Source organism: Oncorhynchus mykiss, chromosome 22, assembly GCF_057628025.1.
Source record: "Oncorhynchus mykiss isolate SJ-2025 chromosome 22, ASM5762802v1, whole genome shotgun sequence".
Lineage (NCBI taxonomy): Eukaryota > Metazoa > Chordata > Actinopteri > Salmoniformes > Salmonidae > Oncorhynchus > Oncorhynchus mykiss.
The window spans coordinates 31,801,263-31,828,295 of NC_143043.1; the positions used below are offsets into that span (position 1 = coordinate 31,801,263).

Genomic DNA, 27,033 nt, shown 5'->3' on the forward strand with positions numbered 1-27,033 from the left:
GGTTAGGAGCCCATAAAACAGCAGACATCTCCTCGGGCGCCATTCTTTAAAGTCTCTCATTGTACATTCCATAGGGTACGGCTCCTCTAAACAGATTGTTCCAACTTCCTTCCTCTCCACATCCTACTGTATTTATTCTTTGCCCCAGTAAAGTGTTGAGGAGCACAGTGCTCCCCTGAGCCCAGAATGACTCTCTAGACTCCAAGAAACCTTTTGACAAACATATTCTGAAGATCAAAGCCTCCCCTCTCATGCCCCTCCCCTCTCAGTGCGTTCTGCCTTCCTCGTGGTCTCACTGGAATCAGGACTAACACAGCTCAGAGACATAATTGCATCTAATACGTAGCCCTGAGCTGTCAAATCTCACATCAAAGTGTCAGCTCTCCAAAAAACTGAACTCGACAGAAATGACTAGGGAAAAGAGCGATGATCTGATTTGACATCAAAATAGCCATCAATGGAGGTAGCTCACAAGTACTGTACCTGAAGTCAACCTCAACAGCACCCCATACAGGTCACCTTAAGTCAACAAATTCTTATAAAATGATTAGGAAAGACAAAGTTCTTTCAAATAACATAGAACCCTGAATAATTGCACTCTATAATCAGCCTCAAGATAAATGATACATCAGCTTCAACACAAAAGAGTACAATTAGGTAACAGAATGACCTTGAACTATGTTTTGCACAAAATTGTCACTCGATCACTAATGCCACATTCATTTAGCCATCCAATTTGCATGGGGACTACTGGTTGCTCCTTGGTTAATATGGGAAGTAATAGTCGGTATGATCAAGCAATTAATTTTATTGAATATCACAGTAATTAACTGCACCAACTGATTTCCACGCAATGCACTATTGATCGCAGGCATCCTTTATTTCTGTTCAAATACTACAAGATCAATCGATCCATCCAGGTGCAAACATATTGATATCTGTCTCTGGGCTTGAGTGTCAAAAACACATTCATCCTAAACTCTACAACCCATTCAAATCCTTCCCATGTGGATATGGATTAGCTACAGCCTAGTCACTGTGCTAATAGTCCTACTATTCTTTAAGCATTGAGTGCAGCTGAGAGATGCTGAATTCCAAATCAAACCCTAGTCCCTCCTGACTTTCTAGAAACTCTTGTATATCTGCAACTATTGGATAAACAATATGGTGAAAATTCCACCCAGAAGGCAAAGTGAAAGAATTAGCATATTGCTTATACATTTTCAATACTTTCCGAGATACAGGAGTGCCTAGCGAGTAAGGGTTGATTTGATATTCAGCAAGAGAAGACTAAGAGAATACCTGACGTTTAGAAGAGGGCCCTTGAATGTGGTCAGTGGCTTCCTAGCTCCCTTCGTCCGACAGTCTCCTTTGTCGTTGTCATCCAGCTTCAGACTGCTCAGACTCTCCTCAGAGAAATACACCTGAAACAAGACAACAGTTGATCATTCATCAGTGCATCATTCTAAGTGCTTTGTTTGGAGAGGTGTTCTAAAAGATACATATTCTCATAAGTAATATTTATTCATTTCTAAATAAAACTATTAAATGCTTAACTATAGTCATCCAGATCGGCGCTCCTAGTGGCCGTGGACTTCAATGCAGGCAAACAAATCAGTTTTACCTCATTTCTCCCGGCATGTCACATGTGCAACCAGAGAAAAAAAAGAAGAAAAATACAATTTTGTTTTTGTTTTTTATATAACTATACTACCTTTACTCCACACACAGAGACGCATACAAAGCTCTCCCTCACCCTCCATTTGGCAAATTTGACCATAATTCTATCCTCCTGATTCCTGCTTACAAGCAAAAACTAAAGCAAGAATTACCAGTGAATCGCTCAATACAGAAGTGGTCAGATGATGCGGATGCTACGCTAGAGGACTGTTTTGCTAGCACAGACTGGAATATGTTCCAGGATTCATCCAATGGCATTGAGGAGTATACCACCTCAGTCACTGGCTTCATCAATAGGTTCATCAACAACGTCATCCCCACAGTGATCGTACGTACATATCCCAACCAGAAGCCATGGATTACAGGCAACATCCGCACCGAGCTAAAGGCTAGAGTTGCTGCTTTTAAGGAGCGGGACACTAATCCAGACTCTTATAAGAAATCCCGCTATGTCCTCAGACGAACCATCAAACAAGCAAAGCATCAAAACAGGGCTAAGATTGAATCTTACTACACAGGCTCTGACAGTTGTCAGATGTGGCAGGTCTTGAAAACTATTACGGACTACAAAAGGGAAACCCAGACGCGAGCTGCCCAATGATGCAAGCCTACCAGACAAGCTAAATGCCTTTGTTGCTCACTTCGAGGTAAGTAACACTGAAGCATGCATGAGAGCACTAGCTGTCCCAGATGACTGTGTGATCACGCTCTCTGTAGCCAATATGAGCAAGACCTTTAAACAGATCAACATTCACAAAGCCACGAGGCCAGACGGATTACCAAGATTTGTACTCAACGCATGCGCGGACCAACTGGCAAGTGTCTTCACTGACATTTTCAACCTCTCCCTGATCGAGTCTGTAATACCTACATGTTTCAAACAGACCACCATAGTCCCTGAACCCAAGAAAGCGAAGGTAACCGGCCTAAAAGGACTTCTGCCCTGTAGCACTCAAGTCTGTAGCCATGAAGTGCTTCGAAAGGCTGGTCATGGCTCACATCAACACCATCATGCCGGAAACCCTAGACCCACTCCAATTCGCATACCGCCCAAACAGATCCACAGATGATGCATCTCAATCGCACTCCACACTGCCCTTTCCCACCTGGACAAAAGGAACACCTATGTGAGAATGCTGTTCATTGATCACAGCGCAGCATTCAACACCATAGTGCCCACAAAGTTCATCAATAAGCTAAGGACCCTGGGACTAAACACCTGCCTCTGGATCCTGGACTTCCTGACGGGCCGCCCCCAGGTGGTAAGGGTAGGCAACAACAAATCTGCCACGCTGATCCTCAACACTGGAGCCACTCAGGGGTGCATGCACAGTACCGTCCTGTACTCGCTGTTCAGCCATGACTGTGTGGCCAAGCACGACTCCAACACCATCATTAAGTTTGCCGACCACACAACGGTGGTAGGCCTGATCACTGACAATGATGAGACAGCCTATAGGGAGGAGGTCAGAGACCTGGCAGTGTGGTGCCAGCATAACAACCTCTTCCTCAATGTGAGCAAGACAAAAGGAGCTGATCGTGGACTACAGGTAAAGGAGGGCCAAACAGGCCCCCTTTAACATCGGGTCGAGAGTTAAGTTCCTTGGTGTCCACATCACCAACAAACTATCATGGTCCAAACCCTTCACAGTTGTGAAGAGGGCACGACAACGCCTTTTCCCCCTCAGGAGACTGAATAGATTTGGCATGGGTCTCCAGGTTCTGAAAAATGTCTTGAGCTGCACCATCGAGAGCATCATGACCGGTTGCAGCACCGCCTAGTATGGCAGCTGCTCGGGCCTCCGACCGCAAGGCGCTACAGAGGATAGTGTGTACGGCCCAGTACGTCGCTGGGGCCAAGCTTCCTGACATCCAGAACCTATATACTAGGCGTGTCAGAGGAAGGCCCAAAAAATTGTCAAAGACTCCAGTCACCCAAGTCATACTGTTCTCTCTGCTACCAAACGGCAAGAGGTACCGGTGCGCCAAGTCTAGCACCAAAAGGCTCCTTAACAGCTTCTACCCCCAAACCATAAGAGTGCTGAACAATTAATCAAATGGCCACCCGGACTGCTGCTACTGGCTGTTTATTGTATATGCATAGTCACTTTACAAATTACCTCGACTAACCTGTACCTCCACACATTGAGGTACCGGTACCCCCTGTATATAGCCTCGTTATTGTTAGGTCATTTTCTTGGTGTTACTTTTTGATTTGATTATATTTTTGTATTCAATTTTATTTATTTTTTATTTTTTTAACTATTTATTTAACTGCGTTTTTTGGTTAAGGGCTTTAAGTAAGCATTACACGGTAAGGTCTACCTGTTGTATTCAGCAAATCTGATATAAAATTGGATTTATTTCAAATTATATCAGTTAAATACATTTTGGGACTGTGTGTGTGACAGGTCATTTCATTTCCTAAATAAACACATCAATCCCCATGACAACCCCTGAACCTTGTTCACAGTATAGTGAGGCAACAAGAAGAGGAACCCTACAAACACATGTCCTGTGAGAACACATGGTCCCATGGCTAGTCAGCACTTTCACTTCAATAAACGTAAACTTTCGCCCACATCCAACTCCCTCCCTCATACACCCACCCACACAATGAGTTCACGAGACCACAGAACAGCCGATATGAACACATGGTTTGTTCAACGTTGGCAGAAAGTTATGGAAAGACAGGTGAAAGGTCAGTTGTGGTGGGACGAGCGTAATTTGGCCTCTATAGTATATTACCAAGGCCAGTCCCACAGCTTGAGTGAGCCAGATGGGAGATAGGGAGAGGGGGAGTGCAGCAGGAGAGAGAAGATGTGATAGGATGGGAGAGTTGGATGAGAGGTGACTGGGGTGTGCCTGTGATCCGTGTACAAGCACTAATGAGTCAGATGAGGAGTGTGTCTTCTACTGTGATAAGCAACACACACGCACACCTCCACCAGGCCGCTGCGACACACACAGATGACACAATAAAGACATCAAGAGACACTGAGCTGCTTCTGAAATGTCTATTTTTATTCAGTGTTCAAATCAAGTGCAATACACAACAGGGATTAATTAGCTACTGTTGAAATGTACATGAGCATAATTGACTGGCAGAGACTAATCTGTTGAATAAATAAAAAACTACAGCATTTCCGTTGATTAAATACTATCTAATAATTGCATAAGAGTTACAATCATAACTAAATCAACTGTTAATCAAACAGTGAAAAACAAAATGTTCAGTTTATCATTCTGGTTAATCAAAACCAGGATCAAAATACTCTGACCTACCGTTATTGATCACCAGCCCCGAGAGTTAAAATGTTTATTTTACACAACATTTTCACCAAACATCTTGCAAGGTAAGATTCAATTTGGTCTGTGTTTGAGCTATATGGGGGGGGGGATCAAATTAATCCTTAGGTTGGTAGGAACAAATATAGCCTATTGTCAATTATCTGATGATGAATGACTTAATGGCCACATTCAGACACTTTGGAGAGAAGGACACTTGAATGTACCCTGGATACCCCATAACACCGATACAATGTTTGAGTGAGGTTTATATGGAATAAATTGTGTTTTTAGACTGAAAAATGTGCATTTAGGGATTGCAAATATGTAATAGCACTGGTATTATCTCATTTACAGACATATGCCACTGTGGAGAGGTTTAGCGACACTTGGAAACGTCCCGTGACCACACTTGACACCACTTACTAACACATCTGCCCATTTCTAGTGGTTAGGTCTATCAATCCCATATTTCTTCTGATATTGTTCACATGTTGTGGAAGCCACCTGATGCGTTTCCAGCTCTGGGCATCAATAATTCACTTATAGCTTGTCAATGAAAGATCACTTTCAAAATAAAATAAGTCATTTTGTGTGTGCTTGAGATTGTGTTCTCTGAACTATGTAACTATCTATCTATCTTCTGATCATTTCCTCACAGATTACTTCTTTCCAAATATACCAAGTGTTAGCATGTCAGAATCATGTAATTACACATAAATAGCAGTTACTTTTGGGTATCTCTATTTAGGCGGAAATCTACATTTTGCCATTACATCTAATATTAATCCTACTGGCTAAAATGTGAAATCACCCAAAAAATGACATAGGGTCGGGAACAAACATTTAGAAATTCAAAAGGACCGTCTGATCTAAGGCTGATCTAGGCAGCAGATACAATATGAATTCCATACATCCAGAAATGTCTAAGAAATGTAGCCCATATGAAATTCTTGAATTGATAACATGATTTGTCGGCAGCGTCCCCAAGCAGACCGTGAAATGACTGTCCGATCTGTGCACAGTTTTTGAAATGCTATACATCTGGATTTCGCCTATCGAGAGGATTAAATGCATAGAAATATATTGAATTAAACGGACAAGTCATTGACTTGAATGGGGACTCCTATCTGATAGCCGAATCCGGATAAATAACTTTTGAAAGACGGGGCTGTGGAGTGGTTATTGACAGTAAGGCACAATACAGATGATTTTTGAAAAGTTGCTCTCTCGTCGTTTGAAACGGTGTCGATACACAGAGGTAGGTCTTGCAATTACAGGTATATATATGTCATAAGGTAAGTGCAAATATGCTAACGTAAGTGCGGTAAAAATACCAAAAACGTTAGTGCTGGTGGTAGTATGACTGTATAATTATCTTTCTCTAGTATTATAAACAATGAGTACATTCATCATTATAATAGAGTAGATAATTGTAATTATTCGCCTACCTCCTCATGCCTTTTGCACACAATGTATATAGACTTTTTGTTATTGACTTGTTAATTGTTTACTCCATTACTCCAACTCTGTGTTGTCTGTTCACACTGCTATGCTTTATCTTGGCCAGGTCGCAGTTACAAATGAGAACATGTTCTCAACTAGCCTACCTGGTTAAATAACGGTGAAATATATATATATTTTTTTTAAAAGCTCATTTGAACTGAACAGTAATGACACAATACAGTATGGTTTTGGATTAAAAGGTCAGTACAATACATTTAGGCATGTATACACTTGGCACACTTCCTTTCTTTTCACTACAGAAAAACAACTTCCTTAATGTTACATTAAGTAAGATAAAACACTCAAGTTGGATAAAATACCACCATGATATAAAGCTGGTCACTGGGACAGGCATCAAGGTTGGAAAGCTTTTCTTCTTTTATGATGCACTATTGTGAGTAATGTATCTTAGCCTACTTGATTGGCTATGAATCTCTTCAAAAACATAATCAAATTCCAAATCATCTCACGGAGTCCAAAAAGTGCAACATATTGTAGGGGTCAAATTTGAAATGTTTGATCCAGGTCCATTTTGGATTCAATCAAAGGCTGAATGAGTCGATGATGGTGATTAGATGGCGAGGGTGGGGTACTCACACATTCTACATGAGTAAAACCCTCAGACTGCCCTTTCAGACTGCAGAACTCTCCAGGACTCAGTACTTCTGCTGGTGAGGCTAAGAGCATACAATGGCTTACCAAAACCAGCCCTTGGTTCAAAACAGAGAGAAAGGCAATTAGCTGATTGCTCTGGGACGCTACTGTATCAACACTGTTGAGACACACTGGTATTGATTCAGGAGGCAGGACCATATTTATGTAGAGAGAGGAGTAGCAGAACATGATCATGACGGCAGAATGTGTGCAGACAGACAAACTGTAAGCAATGGATATCATGATTGGAATTAGGACCCTAACCTTAATCACAGCAAACCAAGAGATTAGCCAATAGCCTAAATAGATTGTTAGAGTCAACAAAGACCATTGTGCTCACTCGCGTGTATAGATGGACTCATTCACACATACCACTCGATCACACAGGCCTACACACAAAACCACACACAGACTGGATGAGGCTCAGGTTTTGGTTTGCCAACCTGATTTATTATAATCTAATACAAGACATTCCCTGATCATGCCAAAGAAATACCTGAACCATACACCAACCATACCGTTCCCGCTAGGGTTGCGCAAGGCAGGCTGACCCTCCCTGACCATGAATACATAGCTACACTCCAATGCCACAGCAGAGTGTGTAGCTTGACTCCAGGTCTGTATGTTACAACACCGTCAGCAGGCCATTCCAAGGAAAGGGTTTGGGTGTGAACTATTGGTCCTTGCTATCGGGGATTCTTGGGACATTCCTACCCCACTGAAGTTGAAATGTAAAGTTTTTATGATTAGGTAAGGGTTATGGTTAAAGTTAGGGTAGGTGATAAGGTTCGGGTTTGGGGTAGGAATGTCCCAAGGATTTTGGATAGCCCTAACTATGTTTATTTACTCACTCATTTGCATATGTCCATTTGTAAATCTAAATCTGTTGTGCATGACTAATGTGGTCTTAATTTACAATGGGGGCTTTGACGTTTTAGGCTCCAGGCGCTTAAGAGGCTCATGCGAGCAGCTTTGCGACGCGTAGCTGCCGGGGCCACTCTGGAGAATAGGTCTGTGTATCTGCGTGTACGCAAGAGTGTGTGTGTGTATATGTACAGAGTCCCCTGTGAGCTACAAAAGTGGTGCAGGTTACCCAAATGGCTTAAATGTAGGGTTTGGTGGCATACAGATTGTCATACCATTCCTGTACCATACCAGGGTATTACCAGAAGTGCACACAAGGGCCGCAATATATATATATATAAAGTGGGGCAAAAAGTATTTAGTAAGCCACCAATTGTGCAAGTTCTCCCACTTAAAAAGATGAGAGAGGCCTGCAATTTTCATCATAGGTACACTTAAACTATGACAGACAAAATGAGAAAAAAAATCCAGAAAATCACATTGTAGGATTTTTTCTGAATTTATTTGCAAATTATGGTGGAAAATAAGTATTTGGTCACCTACAAACAAGCAAGATTTCTGGCTCTCACAGACCCGTAACTTCTTCTTTAAGAGGCTCCTCTGTCCTCCACTTGTTACCTGTATTAATGGCACCTGTTTGAACTTGTTATCAGTATAAAAGACACCTGTCCACAACCTCACAGTCACACTCCAAACTCCACTATGGCCAAGACCAAAGAGCTGTCAAAGGATACCAGAAACAAAATTGTAGACCTGCACCAGGCTGGGAAGACCGAATCTGCAATACGTAAGCATCTTGGTTTGAAGAAATCAACTGTGGTAGCAATTATTAGGAATTGGAAGACATACAAGACCACTGATAATCTCCCTCGATCTGGGGCTCCACGCAAGATCTCACCCCGTGGGGTCAAAATGATCACAAGAACGGTGAACAAAAATCCCAGAACCACACGGGGGGACCTAGTGAATGACCTGCAGAGAGCTGGGACCAAAGTAACAAAGCCTACCATCTGTAACACACTACGCCGCCAGGGACTCAAATCCTGCAGTGCCAAACGTGTCCCCCTGCTTAAGCCAGTACATGTCCAGGCCCGTCTGAAATTTGCTAGAGACCATTTGGGTGATCCAGAAGAAGATTGGGAGAATGTCATATGGTCAGATGAAAACAAAATATAACTTTTTGGTAAAAACTCAACTCGTCGTGTTTGGAGGACAAAGAATGCTGAGTTGCATCCAAAGAACACCATACCTACTGTGAAGCATGGGGGTGGAAACATCATGCTTTGGGGCTGTTTTTCTGCAAAGGGACCAGGACGACTGATCCGTGTAAAGGAAAGAATGAATGGGGCCATGTATCGTGAGATTTTGAGTGAAAACCTCCTTCCATCAGCAAGGGCATTGAAGATGAAACGTGGCTGGGTCTTTCAGCATGACAATGATCCCAAACACACCGCCCGGGCAACGAAGGAGTGGCTTCGTAAGAAGCATTTCAAGGTCCTGAAGTGGCCTAGCCAGACTCCAGATCTCAACCCCATAGAAAATATTTGGAGGGAGTTGAAAGTCTGTGTTGCCCAGCAACAGCCCCAAAACATCACTGCTCTAGAGGAGATCTGCATGGAGGAATGGGCCAAAATACCAGCAACAGTGTGTGAAAACCTTGTGAAGACTTACAGAAAACGTTTGACCTCTGTCATTGCCAACAAAGGGTATATAACAAAGTATTGAGATAAACTTTTGTTATTGACCAAATACTTATTTCCCACCATAATTTGCAAATAAATTCATTAAAGATTCTACAATGTGATTTTCTGGATTTTTTTTCTCTCATTTTGTCTGTCATAGTTGAAGTGTACCTATGATGAAAATTACAGGCCTCTCTCATATTTTTAAGTGGGAGAACTTGCACAATTTGTGGCTGACTAAATACTTTTTTGCCCCACTGTATATTCTTTAGTGTAATGTCAACTGGATGGTAGTGCTGTGAAGTGTTGGGTGTTTATTGATGTAGCTCTCTGGGTGTAGCTGTGCTAGCTATGTGTCCTGTATTCCTGGCAGAGGGCTGTGTTGTCTCTATATTGTCAGATAATGGGGCGCTATGGCTATGCTGTGACTGTGCTGTGTCAAAGCAGACTTCTGTTGAGCCTTTAATTAGGCTTGGGCGATGTACCGTATACTGTGGGAATTTAGAAATACCGATATATATATTGTTTTTAAATCATACCATCGGTATTTCTAAATTCCCACAGTACATCACCCAAGCCTAATTAAAGGCTCAACAGAAGTCTGCTTTGACACAGCACAGTCACAGCATAGCCATAGCGCCCCATTGTCTGACAATGTAGAGACAACACAGCCCTCTGCCAGGAATACAGGACACATAGCTAGCGCAGCTACACCCAGAGAGCTACATCAATAAACACCCAACACTTCACAGCACTACCATCCAGTTGACATTACACTAAAGAATATGAAACAGGTAGATCTACTCATACAGGCTAGTCTTCATATGACAGAAATGACAGTAGCCTATATCATAGGCTACAATGTGTGTTTGTTTTGCTTGTCACACAAAGTAGAGGCTAAATAGATTGTGCTGTGGATGAACAGTGAAGACCCCAAGGGAAGAGAAAGAGGGGAATGTGTGCAGCATATGCCAGTAATGATGTGCTGACTGTTGCTAGGGTACGGCAGCCTAACGACAGCAGAGAGAACTAGATGGTGGAGGTGTGTTAAAGCCTAGAGCTGCAGGTTGTCTCTGTGATGGGCCCTGGCTGCACGAGGGCCGGCCGGCAACAAAACCATTAGTGGTAACACAAAAGAAAGAAAGTAGGCCCCGCGGGTGTATTCTGGGAACTGCTTTAAACACTGCTGTGAAGTCAGGTTAGCTGAACGACGCATGCGGGGAAAAAGCGGTCTCCACCGCAGCTAGGAAGAGCTTCTTTGACGCCAGTCAGACTTGACACATTCTCAATAGCCTGATGAGAGGAGCCATGGGTTGAGTGAGGGAGACTGAGGTAGATCCAGAGAGTGGGACTGCGATGTGCGGGTACAGTCAGTCAGTCGACAGGAAGGATTAAGCTGCAGCTGGAGACATGGGAAGTCACCTTGACCGAGACAATGAGGAGGAGCTTAACAGCTGCCAAATCAGGGCATTAGCGCCTCAACCATTCACAGCTCTCTCCACAGAGGACCCCGATTACATACTGTTATCTCACACTAAACGTTGAGAAATGAAAGGGTCTGGGAGTAAAACGGCACATCAAAGTGAGGAGTAACTCGACTGGACTTCTTCTAACGTCTTATTTGACTGCGGAGTGTGGACAGGGTGTGCTTTAATGGTAATTCGAGCTAATGACAAAGATAAAATCTGTCTGCTGTTTCTAAGAGAACCCCATGCAGGGTTAAACCGTCAGTAATCAATTTTAGCTCACTGCAAATACTAACTAAATTCACTCTACTGTTAATGAGTAATAGCAGCAGCCATTATCAGATGTAATGGCAGGCTACCTTAGAAACATGACAACATCTTGTACTAATTCTAAAAATCTAATGGATAAGTAAAACTATTTAAGCCAGATTAGGAGTTTAGATGCAGCCACAGCATGAATATACAATGTATCTGAGCATGTTGTCTTCCTTGCTGTACCTACATTTAGAGAGGAGGACAGAAAATACCAGAGTTGATAAATAAAAGGGGAGCCTTTGTACCTTTTTGGGTTTGACAGCGACTTCAGAGCTGAAGCTTGACTCCAACTCCTTGCCCTCTGATTCGCCCTCCTTGCTCTCATTGTCATCCTCGCTGACGATTGGTCCGTTCTCACAGGTGGGTGTTTGGAAGTCATCGTCAGGAAGGGGAGGATAGCTGTATTTGAAGGGGTCCTGAAATGAATTCAGAGATAGTATTAGGTCAACCATCCGAAGTAATGTGATAATGGCCAAATATTGATTAGTCACAGGCTAGGCACATTTTCTCATGAAAAGTGAGCGGAGGAATAGATGCAAAACCTGTAAAATGTTGACATTTGAAAAAGGGAATTCATCAGATGAGATAGTAAGATGAAAATGTATGCAGCCAGGTAAATCAATGGACAGCGTCACTGCCATCTTCAGTGAGTTAATTACTGCAGGTATATACCATTCCACCCATGTGAAGAGGGAGGTACTCAGGGTCAATAAACGTCTGGATCTCGTTTTTGGATGCAAACTTGAGCTTGCTGATGGCTTCTGGACCCAACCATGTCTTCACAATCTTCCATGCAGCTGAAAAAAACAAAAAAACAACGGTGTCCCAACTACGAAGTCCAAACTACGATTCAATCATAAAGACTGGTTCCTTATGGGTACTAGCAAATATTTTGAATAACTACATGACTCACCATTCATGATCCATGGCATGTCAACAATGATCATTTTGGCTGAAATGACAAGATAAAACCATATCTGAGAGGTAACAAGGCCACAACACAGAATCATATGATGCCATGTGCGTTGTTTTAAATCCATTTATTAAAACTAATTTCACACAATGCGTGTCAATGATAATACTAATTATGTAGGCCATCTGTGTCATACAAAGCTGATCGATCAACTCGTGAATGAAACCCATATTGTTACACTTTTTATATACTTACATAGAAACTTTGGATAATACACTTTGAAGCAATTAATGATATACTTCACAAAATCCATGTCCTGAAAAAGAAAAAAAAGTAAATGAACACAACTCAGAAAGTACAGTGCTATACAGCCTCAAAGCAGGCTTTGACTAGCAAAGACGTTTTATGGGTTTTCAATAGGGAAATTGTTTGCTCAGCCTAAGATATTTACTGCCGCAAGCTGTGCATTGACCCAAATCACCACCATTGAAACTTTGTCACAAGTTCTACTGAACAGAGCTGTAGCCAATCCATTTCATACTTTCAAACACCTTCCCTCAACTCAATCATATGAAATATAATTCAGGCACCCCATGAACCACCATAACTAAGGCAAAGGCTAGTCTACTTGCATTGCGCTGATTGTATTAATCACAGTATTTGCTGACACATTGCAGTTTGGTTGTTTACTGTATGATTGAGGAACCTTGATTAAAAGGTTGTATAAAGTCGCTCTCCATATCAAGCCTTGGCTGCGATAACTACGGACAGCTTGGAAACTCAGAGGTTTCCTTTTCGTGTGTGCACGTGTCCTCCAAACAAACCAATGCCATCTGTCCTGAGTCTCCTGAAACAAGGACAAAGGTTGAATTCATACAAACACACGAGACTACCGGTATCTAAAACTCTCCAGTCAGTTGAATGGATTACAGCTACCTTAAAAGCCTCCTTCATGACAATTCACTCAGTCATGTTTCCATTACCATATTGGCCTATTATTGTCAGACAACACTATCAATCTAGTCATACCCTTAGGAGGAGCCTGTCTAGATCCCACCCCCTACAGACACATTTTTTAAAGTTAATGAGATAACACTGGCTAGGCCTGTTCCACCCCACACAGTGGGCTATTTCCGAAAACTTCATTAAGACTGCTTCCCAAAATGATCTACTAATCCACACATTTCATATTTGGGTTTTGTGAAGTTATTTATTCTCTCTCTGGCTCGTGTGTGTTTAATTGGTGCATTTCTCCAGGAGTGAGTTTGGCCTGTGAAGCAAGCTGACTGACTGAGAGGTGAGTGCCTGCCTGGAGGCTCTGACAGACAGTCAGTCTATGGATTAGGTAGTCAGTCGATTTGGATTGACCAAACGGATTTAAAGGTCACTTTAATCTCCAACGTGCTAAGCATTGAAGAGCATCAATCCCTCCAAGTCCCTGGCTCAAACAGCAAGCAAAATTAGGATGCACACCGGGTCTTCAATGACACTCATAACCACCCACAGAGTTAGGCCACATCTTTTTGAAAAGGGGGCAAACATGTTTAATTATGAGGACAAAAATTAACAAAAATAAAGCCCGCCTTTAACCTATGTAGAGTGGATCAACAGTGATATTGGTTGAAACCAGAGCTATTGATGTACTGTAGCAATGGATGAAATTACAGTGATTCTTCAAACACTATCAAATAATAAGGGCAGGTGACAAATACATGAAATGACTACAATGTTAATCATACAGATAAGTGTCCACTCACGATATTGCTGATCCCTGAATCAGCCATGTCGAACACAACAGTCAGTGGCATCCCTGGCTCTCTCTTAGCATAGCGCTCCAGCCAGAAGGCAACATACTTCTTCTTGTCCATGATGGTCTTTGCATCCTTGGTATGTAGCTTGACTTTGAACCAGACTGAAAACACAGACAAAGGTATTGCCTTCAATAATCTCAACATATGTGGCAAACGTATTAAAGAACAATGACTGAACATATTTTGTATCCTTTTGTAAGGGGTATAAATATTGTGTCAGTGAGCAATTATTAGAGAAATATATTATACATATGGTACCGTATGAGCATATTGAATCAACATACAGAGCTTGTTGCCTTCCTTGTCGTAGCCGTGGAGGAAGACAGCCCCCGTCTCAAACATCCACTTTGGAATGCTGCTCTCAGTGAGGTCTGAAATAAGACAAAACTTTCATGGCCAAAAACTTTCTTGGCCATTCAATAAGAATGTTTCATAATAGGAACAATTACTGGCCAAAATAATCATCTTAAAAACCAAAGTATTCCTAACTCCTCTCTTCTATTCAAGACTGACAAAACATGTCAACAAGTGACAATAACTCATATCAGAAGTTGTAAATCCAATTTCTGCATGACGCCGATTTAACAAACTGACTGTTGGCTGGATTAAAACCCTGTAATTGAATGACTAAAATGCAGCAATTTACCAGTGAGGCTTATAGAAGATTGTCTCCGGCTTGTACGGATGGACTATGAAGCCTTTCTCTGAGAGAAGGCCAAGAATCTATCCCACAATGGCACACAAAACAGCTACTGATGAATCGTCACAGTGTGGTAATACTGATAGGCCTACATAAAAATGCTCTTTATAACTTGCCTGTATTTGAATATAGTTAGGACACTACTTTAGCAGAGTGTAGAATGTGTGTTGTTCCTGTTTTCTACACAACCTTAAAAGGAGAAGTTTACTTTTTACAACCAAATCTCTATTTGATGCAAATGGCATGTTATAGAAGGGTCCAGACACTTTTTTCGTAATTTAACTTGGTTTTGAGAAACCTACCACACTTGCAGTATGGGGGCCACAGATTAACATGAACAAAGGCTCCAAAAACACCCAAATATGTCCTTTTAGAAACAGCAAAGCTCTCAGTATAGTGATGTAGGTCTTTAGATGTTGTACACATGAAAGTGTCATTCCGAACATTTATATGCAATGCTAAATTCCATTTTGTTGCGACTCAATCCCACCATGTCTAACAAACAGATTATCGGTCGGCATTTATGAAATTGTACCGAAATTGTACCGAAACTTCTTATAATGGTATGACTTGGTATGGTACTCGCATAAAAACTGTGGATGGAAATGTGGTTATTGACAGTGTCACTTCCTTTCCCTTCTTTAATCCCAGAAAAAAAGGACACCTGCAATGGTCTCCTCACCATTTAAACCAAATTCTTTCCTCCACAGGAAACTATCGTCAATCATTTTCAAGGCATCGTCCACAGAGTATTGTCGCCATGTCAGGTATGCCTCCACCAGAGCGTCATCCTTCTGTAGCCTGTCCACATCTCTGGAGTCATATTTGTCCGATTCTGTGAGGGATAGAGAAATTAACAATTTATATTACTCATATATAAACTGAATACCTACTCCAAAAACACACCTATGAGTTTGTTGCTTCTAACCTTTTGCGACAAGACCCTACCATAGAGTGCAGACAGCAATTAGCCTACTGTATGTAAAACAAAACAGGGGTGCCTTGCTACTTCAGCTACCTCATTTACTAAATGTAGCTGTTTAGGAAACAAGTGTTCTTTCAAAGAGGGATTGGTCTTTCAAGAACGCTTATCAGGGGACTGAAAGGTATAGTATAGTTTTCACCTCAAGTAGGCTACTGAAAATAACAGGTTTTTCTATTACAAAAAAAAAACAAGTTTACATTATAATGGTGTGACCACAGACATGTCACTGCCAGTAGGCAAATCAATATTCATTCATCAATGAATTAATGTATCAGAACAATCTGTCAGAAACTGAATAGGTATGATGATGATTACTATGATAATTATTGTTTACAAGTGGCACATCTGAACATATGGCATCAGGCTACTATTTCAAAAGTATGATCTTTTCTCAGTCAAATAGGTAACGTTAACTAGCTAAGTAAACTAGATTGATGAACTGAAATCGAACAGCGCAGAGCTTTTTGGCTTTTAGCTAACTAGTTAGCGAATGATGTTATCCGTTACAGTAGCTAGATTATGGGGTGTTGTGTCAAATGTTATTTTGCTAGCTAGCTAACTGGACTGTTAACAGGCACTTACTTACCTTGGACGTAATCATTCTTGAACTTCTGTTTTGTCTCCTCAATTTTCTTCTCAATAATGTCCTGTTGTAAGAGAGATACGTTTGCCATGTTTAATGTTAATGAATATTATCATAACAAATAGCCAAGCAAAATATATGTAATCTTGTTGCTAAAATGAGCTGGTGTGCTACCTGCTCTGATTCGAGCTGCCCAACTTCCGCCATGTTCAAGTGACTCTGTTCAAGTGACTGCTTCTGTGGTGGCTAGTGTGGCTACATGGAAGTTGATAGATGAATCAGTACTACCCACTGATATACAATATATGTTGCCATTTTTACTCTTGGCAAGCTCGTCAAATATATACATAGGTATATGATATCTCAGGTCCATTTATGCAAATGTATAGAACATTGCATGGATTAATTCAAGCGTCTTCAACGTAAGCATTGATGACAAAGCACGTAAACAATAGTTTATCCTTGGTGCTTTCAAGACAACAGGGAATTCGGGGGAAAAAAAGGTCAAATCATGACGTCAGTGAACTTCAGTTCGGAAATTCGGAGTTCCAGAGATTCCATGTTGGATGAGCAGTCCAATACGATATTTCCCAGTTGGAGCTCGTTTTTTTCTCCAGGGTTCCCAGTGGTTATGAGCGCACTGAAGTCGGGAGTCGGAGTTTTCCGAGTTACCAGTTGTTTTGAATGCGACAACTGTTCACGAGTATGTTGTTGGAAACAAGACTGGCTATCCCACAATGCAAAGTTTGTTACGTAATTGAAAGCGTTAGATTTGGGTCACGTGCTTCGCCGGATGAGCTTGTAGGGTTGAGAACTTTATATGAGACTTGTATATATATATATATATATATATATATATATATAACCACATCAACCATTTTGGTAATTGGCCATGAAACACTCCACCCATCTTCTACGCAGGCGACATGAATCAAGGGCACCTTGACTGAGTGCTGGCGCGATGTTTTGACAGTGAATATTTGATAGCTAACTATTTGACAAACTTTTGCCCCATAACTGCAGGTAAGCATCACCGGTTCATCTTTCATAATTGTATCTCGAAATCACGTAGCTAGCTAGTTAACTACATGTTTGTTCGGTGCAATTTTGGGGTTTAGTGCAAGTAAGTTAACTAGCTAACGTTACAGTAACTGGCTACTATAACTACAGTACACCAGCTGAGTATTTCAGTCAGCTGATTAAGCTAACTTAGCTAACGTTAGCTAGACAAGTTAAACTCAACTAGAATCATGTGCATATACTTTTCAGGTGACGAAGAGGGGACACAGAGGACACCTGCTGAACTCATCCTACTGTGGATAAAAGTACCACAATGACACATGACAGTCCCAAACACACGAAGCTGCTCTCCTTCCATGGTGATATTCTCACATTTCAGTGCAAACTCCCCAATCCCAGAGATGGCGAAAGTCGAAGAGGATCAGAATTGGCTTTTAGCAGACTGACATTTCAACGGGATGGCTGCACTTTCTTAAAGGGGAATGGTGGTATGGCTGTCATCAACAGAAAGAGTTCATCTAATGTTGATATAGTGGCATGCACCTTTGCCCTACATGTGAAAAACAGAGTCACTTCGCCATGCATTTTACTGATACAGAGCAAGAAGGGAAATGTCTTCAAGTACAGCCTTCTCACTCTGAGCATCTCAAATAGATTAGAGCCACATATGGAGTTTAAACTGCCATACCGAATGAAAGACAACGTTACTATCTTGCAAGGCCCTACCGTATTATGGAGCCATGCTGGCATTGTCTTCTACACGTCACTGCAGGCAGGTGAAGTTAGACAAATACCTATCAAGCTCTCTCTGAATTGTATTGTTGAGTTTCCTCTCAACAAAAGAAAAATATTCATACTAGGTTACCAAACACAATCAAAAGAATGCCTGAAAGATCATTTGGACGCTCCAGGCGGAAGCAAAACCATGGGTTATTTTGTAGAGGACGGACAAGTATTTAATGCAGATCTGATCTTACCTCATGCCTATAGTTCCATCACACAGTGTGTATTTGTGATCTCCGCTGAAGAGGTGAACAGTGTGTTGAAATCAACTGTGGTGGCAGCGACCAGTAAAAAGCAATTGGTGTATTTTGAGAATGGCATTCCCATTGAGGTATGTCTGCTTCCCTTTGAAGAACCTCAACACATTCAGATGGTCAACACTGGACGCAATGGATGTCTGTTTGCCATCTATTTCAACGATGGACATGTCTGTGCAGTGTGGAAAGATACTTTTCAGGTATTGTTCTGCTATTTTGGGTGAGCTATCATGCTTATTGTATAATTCTCATGGCCCTGTTCTGTCTCCCTCAGGTAGCATCATGCTGGTCAGGTGTGACCTCCCTACATGTGGATGACTTTTTGAGCTGTGGAACAGATCAGATGCTGCTGGTCTTTGGAAGCCAGAGCCCTCCTGTGGATCCAGTGGATCTTTTCCTCATCACAGATCTCTGCGGGACAACCTATTCTGTGAGACACTACTATTTGTTCTTCTTTACCAGTTTTATAACACCCAACTTATACCCCTAAATGGTGTATGTAACAAGGTTCATATCCGGTGTTTTGTAAACCAAATGCCTAAAGGTACCATTCTGATCTTTAAAGATTGTATGTTTCAGCATGGACAGGAGAGCAGTGAAGGACAGCAGGCATCTGACACAGCTCAGGAGAACTACCTCCTAACTGTCCAAGCTCTACAGTCCAGACTACAGGTATATTATTACAGTCAGGAGAACAACATCACAGCTGTTATTCTGTAGTTGTGTATTTGGGTGCTAATGAGAACAATGCGTAAATTATTTAACAGTTGTCATGTTTGGAGTGTATTGTCCAGATGCAACAATATTCTAGTTTATCCAACATGTTGCTATTTTCCACTATGTTGTGTTTCTTTAGAGTGGCCTGACTTTGCTCCAGGATCTTCAGAGCGATGTGAGGGTGAAGGAGAGGGTTCTACGCCAGTCAGTCCAAGCCCTCACAGACCTGGTCTCAGGAAGAGAACACATTCTCACCCAGACAGAGCAGGTGATTGTCATTAGCCTAGTCACGCTTATTTTTCTTACATTGTCATGATCTTTCTTACATGACAATTCAATATATGCCAGATGTATGTAACTGTTATCATATTGGTGTTGATTGTAGTCTTTGATCCTCTCTAACAGGAAGGCCTTGTTTCTCTATGGGAAGATGAGCCAGAGGACGAGGCCATTCATGAGAAGAGGCAGGTTATGCCGGTGATGCCACCACCTCTAGTGGACAATCTTTGGCACCGTGTCATTGAAGACCGCTTGATTGTGGGCGTGATACTATCCACAGAGAGTGCCATGTAAATATACTTCTTTCTCTATATCAGTTGATATTTTCACTGTCACGTGAGCTCGTTTGAGAGCCCTATGAACATTGCATCTTATTTTCCTCAGCTACGTATCATTGAACATCAATTGTTAGTAGTGAATTTTGCAGCTTCTAATTTTATTGATATCTTCATTTTATGGAGCTGAGGGCATGGTAATGATAGCGGCAGTGTTAAAGTAATGGTAGTATGTGTTAATGGGCTCAGTCAAGCATGGTTCCTGCCTGGTGAAAACCACTGACCAGATGTTAGATCCCACAGTGGCTGACCAGATTTCTTTACCTACCAACGAGCAATTCCCCCAACCATTTAAGATGTGGTGTAATCCAATTGACTATTGCGGACAAAAGGCAATGACTTAATGCACATAAATTACTTGTTGCCTTTTTACTTGTTTACTTGTTGCCTAAAAATGTTGCCTTTTTAAATAGCGAATGTTCACACTCTGGCCTTGGCATGCGTGCTCTAGCAACAGCTTGCACATGTAGTGCAGGTACAGTGCCTTGCGAAAGTATTCGGCCCCCTTGAACTTTGCGACCTTTTGCCACATTTCAGGCTTCAAACATAAAGATATAAAACTGTATTTTTTTGTGAAGAATCAACAACAAGTGGGACACAATCATGAAGTGGGATGACGTTTATTGGATATTTCAAACTTTGTTAACAAATCAAAAACTGAAAAATTGGGCGTGCAAAATTATTCAGCCCCCTTAAGTTAATACTTTGTAGCGCCACCTTTTGCTGCGATTACAGCTGTAAGTCGCTTGGGGTATGTCTCTATCAGTTTTGCACATCGAGAGACTGAAATTTTTTCCCATTCCTCCTTGCAAAACAGCTCGAGCTCAGTGAGGATGGATGGAGAGCATTTGAACAGCAGTTTTCAGTTCTTTCCACAGATTCTCGATTGGATTCAGGTCTGGACTTTGACTTGGCCATTCTAACACCTGGATATGTTTATTTTTGAACCATTCCATTGTAGATTTTGCTTTATGTTTTGGATCATTGTCTTGTTGGAAGACAAATCTCCGTCCCAGTCTCAGGTCTTTTGCAGACTCCATCAGGTTTTCTTCCAGAATGGTCCTGTATTTGGCTCCATCCATCTTCCCATCAATTTTAACCATCTTCCCTGTCCCTGCTGAAGAAAAGCAGGCCCAAACCATGATGCTGCCACCACCATGTTTGACAGTGGGGATGGTGTGTTCAGCTGTGTTGCTTTTACGCCAAACATAACGTTTTGCATTGTTGCCAAAAAGTTCAATTTTGGTTTCATCTGACCAGAGCACCTTCTTCCACATGTTTGGTGTGTCTCCCAGGTGGCTTGTGGCAAACTTTAAACGACACTTTTTATGGATATCTTTAAGAAATGGCTTTCTTCTTGCCACTCTTCCATAAAGACCAGATTTGTGCAATATACGACTGATTGTTGTCCTATGGACAGAGTCTCCCACCTCAGCTGTAGATCTCTGCAGTTCATCCAGAGTGATCATGGGCCTCTTGGCTGCATCTCTGATCAGTCTTCTCCTTGTATGAGCTGAAAGTTTAGAGGGACGGCCAGGTCTTGGTAGATTTGCAGTGGTCTGATACTCCTTCCATTTCAATATTATCGCTTGCACAGTGCTCCTTGGGATGTTTAAAGCTTGGGAAATCTTTTTGTATCCAAATCCGGCTTTAAACTTCATCACAACAGTATCTCGGACCTGCCTGGTGTGTTTCTTGTTCTTCATGATGCTCTCTGCGCTTTTAACGGACCTCTGAGACTATCACAGTGCAGGTGCATTTATACGGAGACTTGATTACACAGAGGTGGATTGTATTTATCATCATTAGTCATTTAGGTCAACATTGGATCATTCAGAGATCCTCACTGAACTTCTGGAGAGAGTTTGCTGCACTGAAAGTAAAGGGGCTGAATAATTTTGCACGCCCAATTTTTCAGTTTTTGATTTGTTAAAGTTTGAAATATCCAATAAATGTCGTTCCACTTCATGATTGTGTCCCACTTGTTGTTGATTCTTCACAAGAAAATAGAGTTTTATATCTTTATGTTTGAAGCCTGAAATGTGGCAAAAGGTCGCAAAGTTCAAGGGGGCCGAATACTTTCGCAAGGCACTGTATAGCCTACATCAGTGGTTCCAAACCTTTGTCCGTTACTGTACCACCAACTGAATTTTGCTCTGCTAGGGGTTACCCCCTCGTGCATTTTACCAGTAGTCCTATGACCTCAAATCTTCTAAAGTACCCCTTGGTTGGGAATCTCTGGCCTACATGATAAGATTATTATTATGTCAAACGACAGCCAAGCGTAGATCATAATGTCACCAGAATATTGGAAAAGAGCATCAAGCTCATCGCTGTGTACTTTCACCACCCTGTGAACTTCATAATTTATTTAATCTGTAGCTTAATAAACTGCATGCTTTTCCGAGTTGTAGTGAGAGGATCACACACAATATCGTGTGACTCCAATTTTACTTCGATATGATGGTTATTGTATCAATATGTGTGCATAAAGGCGTTTCCACCACCATTTCTCGCAAAATTAATTGTACCGACACAAAAAGATTCCATCTTGTCTAGCGTATTTTGGTTTGTCGACACTCGCATAAAAAGTGAGATGGAAACCTAGTTAATATCACAGAACTTATACAACTTAGATCATGATTGCATTTATGAGGACATTTAGCAAACAAACGTAACATCAAATGCTGTTTATGCCTGTGAAGTGCACTCAAAGCAAGACTGAAGGGATATCAATAATGTCTTCCCTTCCACCCAGTTGCTTTGCCTCAGCCTCCTGTAGAAGAGCTACTTTTAGGAGCCAGTCTTACTCTCTCGGGCGATAACTCTCCAGACTTTGAGATATTACTCTACAGCAGCCACATGCCTATCTGGTCACCATGGCAACATACTCTCCAACAGCCCTCAGAGCGGTTTCTGTGGGAGCGCAGAGCAATCAAGAGTCCAAGTTGCGCCACCTGTTCTGTTTTAACTTGGGCGCATGTCTTGAGGATGGAGAATATCATCCTTATGGTGGAATTGCTTGGGGGCCCTCAGTGCTGCTGCTGTGGGTTAACATGGCACTGGTACAGCTCAAGTAGTACATAGGCTCTCCAGACAGTTTGAGATCACTCATCTGTTTGTTCTTTCATGCGTTCTTTTGGTCTTTCATTTATTCGCTCACTCACTTCATTAATACTAAATGTATTTGATTCCCTGTTCAGCAGCCTACTGTGTCCAAGGGATTGTTACTGACGTGTTATACACTGAACAAATTTATAAACACAACATGTAAAGTGTTGGTCCCTTGTTTCATGAGCTGAAATTAAAGATTCCAGAAATGTTCCATACACACAAGAAGCTTATTTCTCAAAAATATTGTGCACAATTTTGTTTACATCCCTGTTAGTGTTTCTCCTTTGCCGAGATAATCCATCCACCTGACAGGCGTGGCATATGAAGAAGCTGATTAAACAGAATTTTCATTACACAGGTGCACCTTGTGCTGGGGACAGTAAAAGGACACTGATGTGCAGTTTTGTCACACAACACAATGCTACAGATGTTTCAAGTTTTGAGGGAGCGTGCAATTTGCATGCTGATTGCAGAAATGTCCATCAGAACTGTTGCCAGAGAATTTAATGTTCACTTCTCTACCTTCTCTACCACTTCCAACCAGCCTCATAAAGACGTATGGTGTCATGTGGGCGAGCGGTTTGCTGATGTCAATGTTGTGAAGAGTGCCCCATGGTGGGGTCATGGTATGGGCAGGCATAAGCTACGAACACAATTGCATTTTGTCAATGGCATTTTTAATGCACAGAAATACCAATGACGTGCTCCTGAGGCTCATTGTGAGGCCTGTTTATTTTAAGGTATCTGTGACCAACAGCTGTATTCCCAGTTATTTGAAATCCATAGATTAGGGATCTAATTAATTTATTTCAATTTACTGATTTCCTCATATGAACTGTAACTTCATAAAATGTTTATTGTTGCGTTTTATATTTTTGTTCAGTGTATATATTTTTGTTCCAGCTCAGCGGAGAGTGTTACTTTATCCATCCTGAGAGAGAGAGGCCAGAGCCAGACGCCTGCGGTCATCCAGACCCACAGCCAAGCGTCCTGGTTCCCCACACCCAGCCCCCCGTCTCCCTACTCTCACCCAGAGCCAGCGGCTAAGAGGAGCAGGCGGGCCATTGCCAGCGGAGCCCGTGCCACACACCGACTGGCAGTGACCGCTATGACTGACCTGACCCCTCTGCTGACCTCTGGCAGTGTCAAATGCCCCATTATGCTCCATTACGTCCACAGACAGGGATCTTCGGCCTCTGTAACCGCTCCAGGACCAACAGTGGTCCAGTGCGGTCAAATCCAAATTGATATTCAGGTCAAACACCACCGCCAGCTGATGACCAACAGTCAACTCACAACAGGTAAAACTGTGACACTTTTTATATCAGTGGATGGTCAATAAGTAAGAGCTCTGTAACTCCCTTTATGATAATTGATAGTCGTTTGTGTGTGGACATCTTCACGTCTTTTCTTAACAGTATAATAGTGTTGCTTACTCATTGAATAAACAGTTAATACAGTATGCATGTAGTGTTCACTATTCTATTGCATTCTATTTTCTTTCCTGTCTCTCTAGATGAGGCTAGAGAAGACCTGCTTAGCCTATTGGCTGTGCTGGATGCCTGGACCTTCCTGATCCACTCTCCTGACCACACCCTGTGTGATGTGGCTGGCTGGATCCAGACAAGCATTCCCTGTGAGAGGCTAGAGATCAGCCCACACTACCTACTGGCCAATCCTGCTGGGCCATCTGCTGTCATGCTGTTTCACTGGCAGCACAAAACACCTTTCCAGGGAGAATTATCCGTCCACTGCAGGTAGCTAATCTTTGCTTACAATGGAGTTTGATATGTTCAACGAATTAGGAAATCATGCACGAGTGATTAAATTACTTAGTGGTGGGCCATGCATGAATGTTCCTTAATCCAAATATACTGGAACGTTTAATGGCGCTCTAATACTTCAATGGTATAGTGCGTTTCGATACAGATTAAACACAAATAATACATCTCTCATGATATTTACATAATTGTTTACCTGTAGCCAGTTCAAGGTGCTGCAGTTCCTCGACTCCCTGTTCGGTTTCCTGCCAGCATCCTGCTCCATCCTGCGCCTCAGGCAGGGGGGAGGAGACGGGACGGTACCACGACTGGCCCATTCCCTGGAGAAAGAGGTACTGTCACTCAAACAGGGCGTGTCGTCTTTGCTCCATGGCGAGGAAGAGGAGATGGAGGAGGTGAAGAAGAGCAGTGGAGTGAAGAAGATGGAGCCCCCTGATCCAGGCTCTGCTGAGGGACTCCAGAGGTGCAGGGAGGAGTGGCAGCGGGACAAGGAGAGGAGCAGGAGGCTGTTGAGCCCCCTGGTGGGCGTGGAGCGCTATCGCAGGTTGACCCAGAGCCTAACCCAGGTACAGCTGGAAGGAGATGTAGCTGCCATCCTAGAGACACAGACACTAATTTAGGCTTGCAATGCATTGACATGCACACTAAGTGGCCAGCCCAAATTCTTCGGTTCATGGGAACGTAGCTCAATTGGTATCAAGGGACCTAACGGGTGCCAGGAAAACATTCCCCACACCATTATACCACTGCCACCAACCTATACCATTGACACCAGGCAGGTTGGGGCCATGGACTCATGCTATTTACGCCATATGCTGACTCTGCCATCAGCATGACGCAACAGGACCCGGGATTAGTCGGACCAGGCAAAGTTCTTCCACTCTTCAGTTGTCCAGTGTTGGTGATCGAGTGCCCACTGGAGCCACTTCTTCTTGTTTTTAGCTGATCGGAGAGGAACCCGGTGTGGTCGTCTGGTGCAATGGCCCATCTGTGACGAGGAACGACAAGTTGTTAATTCCGAGATGCCGTTGTTGTACTGCACCATTATTTGCCTGTTTGTGGCCCGCTTGTTAGCTGGCACGATTCTTGCCGTTCTCATTCGACCTCTCATCAACAAGCTGACAGGACTGCCGTTCACTGGATGTTTTTTTTGTTTGTCGCACCATTCTCGGTTAACCCTAGACACTGTTGTTTCTGAGATACTGGAACCGATGCGCCTGGCACTGATGATCATACCACGTCTCTTAGATCACTCGTTTTGCCCATTCTAATGTTCAATCGAACAGTTTCTGAACGCCTCAATACCTGTCTGCCTGCTTTATATAGCAAGCCACAGCCACGTGACTCACTGTAGGAGTGAACCATTTTCGTGAATGGTGTATCTAATAAACTGGCCACGGTAGTGCAGTAGTTCTTTTTTATTTCTATGCCTTCTACAGGATTGTCTTGTTACCTTCTTTTGGTTTCTAATATTCTGTATGTTCCTGTTATCAATGAAATGTTGAGATTCAGTCCAGATGATCACTGTCTTATGCCATGTTGAACTGAGTGCTACCTTATGCGTTGTCATTGGTAATGAGAAGTTACAAACCTGAGATGCAATTCACCCTGTAGGTTACTGTAATTATTATGTTAATCTCTCATACTGTAAACCTGCCTGTACCTATAGTTCCTCAGATGTACGGTCCATTTTAAAAAAAGTGTTCATACCCCTAGACTTATTCCACATTTTGTTACAGCCTCAATTCAAAATTGATTAAATATGATTTGTTTCATCCATCTACACTCTATAATGACAAAGTGAAAACGTTCTGAGAAATTGTTTAAAATGTATTAAATTAAATACTGAAATCTCATTTACTTAAGTATCTCTGTGATTACATCTGTGAGTCTCTCTGCGTAAGTCTCTAAGAGCTTTCCACACCTGGTATGTACAATATCTGCCCATTTTTTTATTATTTTCTCAGTTCTTCAAGCTTGTTCTTCATTTAAGTCAGCATTGATGGGGTGGAGCATTGCTCCCTCTACAGAAGTTTCTGTTTCGAGAAGGGGCTCAGCCTAATCGGTTATGGCGCTTCACAAGTAAATAGTTTCACTTCCTTTTATTAGCACCTCAAAACCAATGGTGCTTTATTTCTACTGAAGTAGCAGAACAGCAGCATACAGTGCCTTCAGAAAATATTCACACCCCTTTGTGAAAATGTTTTGTTAGAGCCTGAATTAAAAATGGACAAAATAAATAACAAACATCTCATCCATCTAAACACAATACCCCATAATGACAGTTAAAAAAAATAAAA

At 42.1% G+C, this 27,033-nt stretch overlaps 2 protein-coding genes across 3 annotated transcripts in view; one reads left to right on the forward strand and one right to left on the reverse strand.

Annotated features, from left to right (window-relative positions):
• Positions 1–16,676, reverse strand: part of LOC110501651 (motile sperm domain-containing protein 2) — a 33,044-nt gene extending 16,368 nt beyond the window's left edge. Inside the window, exons 1-9 of one of the 2 annotated variants that reach the window (XM_090215846.1) lie at positions 16,451–16,676; positions 15,562–15,714; positions 14,464–14,550; positions 14,126–14,280; positions 12,624–12,684; positions 12,369–12,407; positions 12,128–12,252; positions 11,701–11,871; positions 1,303–1,424 (exon numbers count right to left, since the gene is read on the reverse strand). In XM_090215846.1, coding sequence (XP_090071972.1) covers positions 1,303–1,424; positions 11,701–11,871; positions 12,128–12,252; positions 12,369–12,407; positions 12,624–12,684; positions 14,126–14,280; positions 14,464–14,550; positions 15,562–15,714; positions 16,451–16,538 — 1,001 coding nt within the window. In that variant the 5' untranslated portion in view covers positions 16,539–16,676. Of the gene's footprint in view, positions 1–1,302; positions 1,425–4,683; positions 7,185–11,700; positions 11,872–12,127; positions 12,253–12,368; positions 12,408–12,623; positions 12,685–14,125; positions 14,281–14,463; positions 14,551–15,561; positions 15,715–16,450 lie in introns of those variants that run through there. The other variant, XM_090215847.1, reaches the window with a different exon arrangement.
• Positions 16,677–26,589, forward strand: LOC110501650 (FA complementation group B). The gene is made up of 9 exons (XM_021579355.3): positions 16,677–17,470; positions 17,717–18,707; positions 18,782–18,937; positions 19,087–19,179; positions 19,364–19,492; positions 19,630–19,793; positions 23,856–24,253; positions 24,469–24,709; positions 24,936–26,589. The coding sequence occupies exons 2-9, from the start codon at positions 17,781–17,783 to the stop codon at positions 25,351–25,353; spliced, it is 2,526 nt and encodes an 841-aa protein (XP_021435030.2). The 5' UTR covers positions 16,677–17,470; positions 17,717–17,780; the 3' UTR covers positions 25,354–26,589.
• The last annotated feature ends 444 nt before the right edge of the window (positions 26,590–27,033 follow it).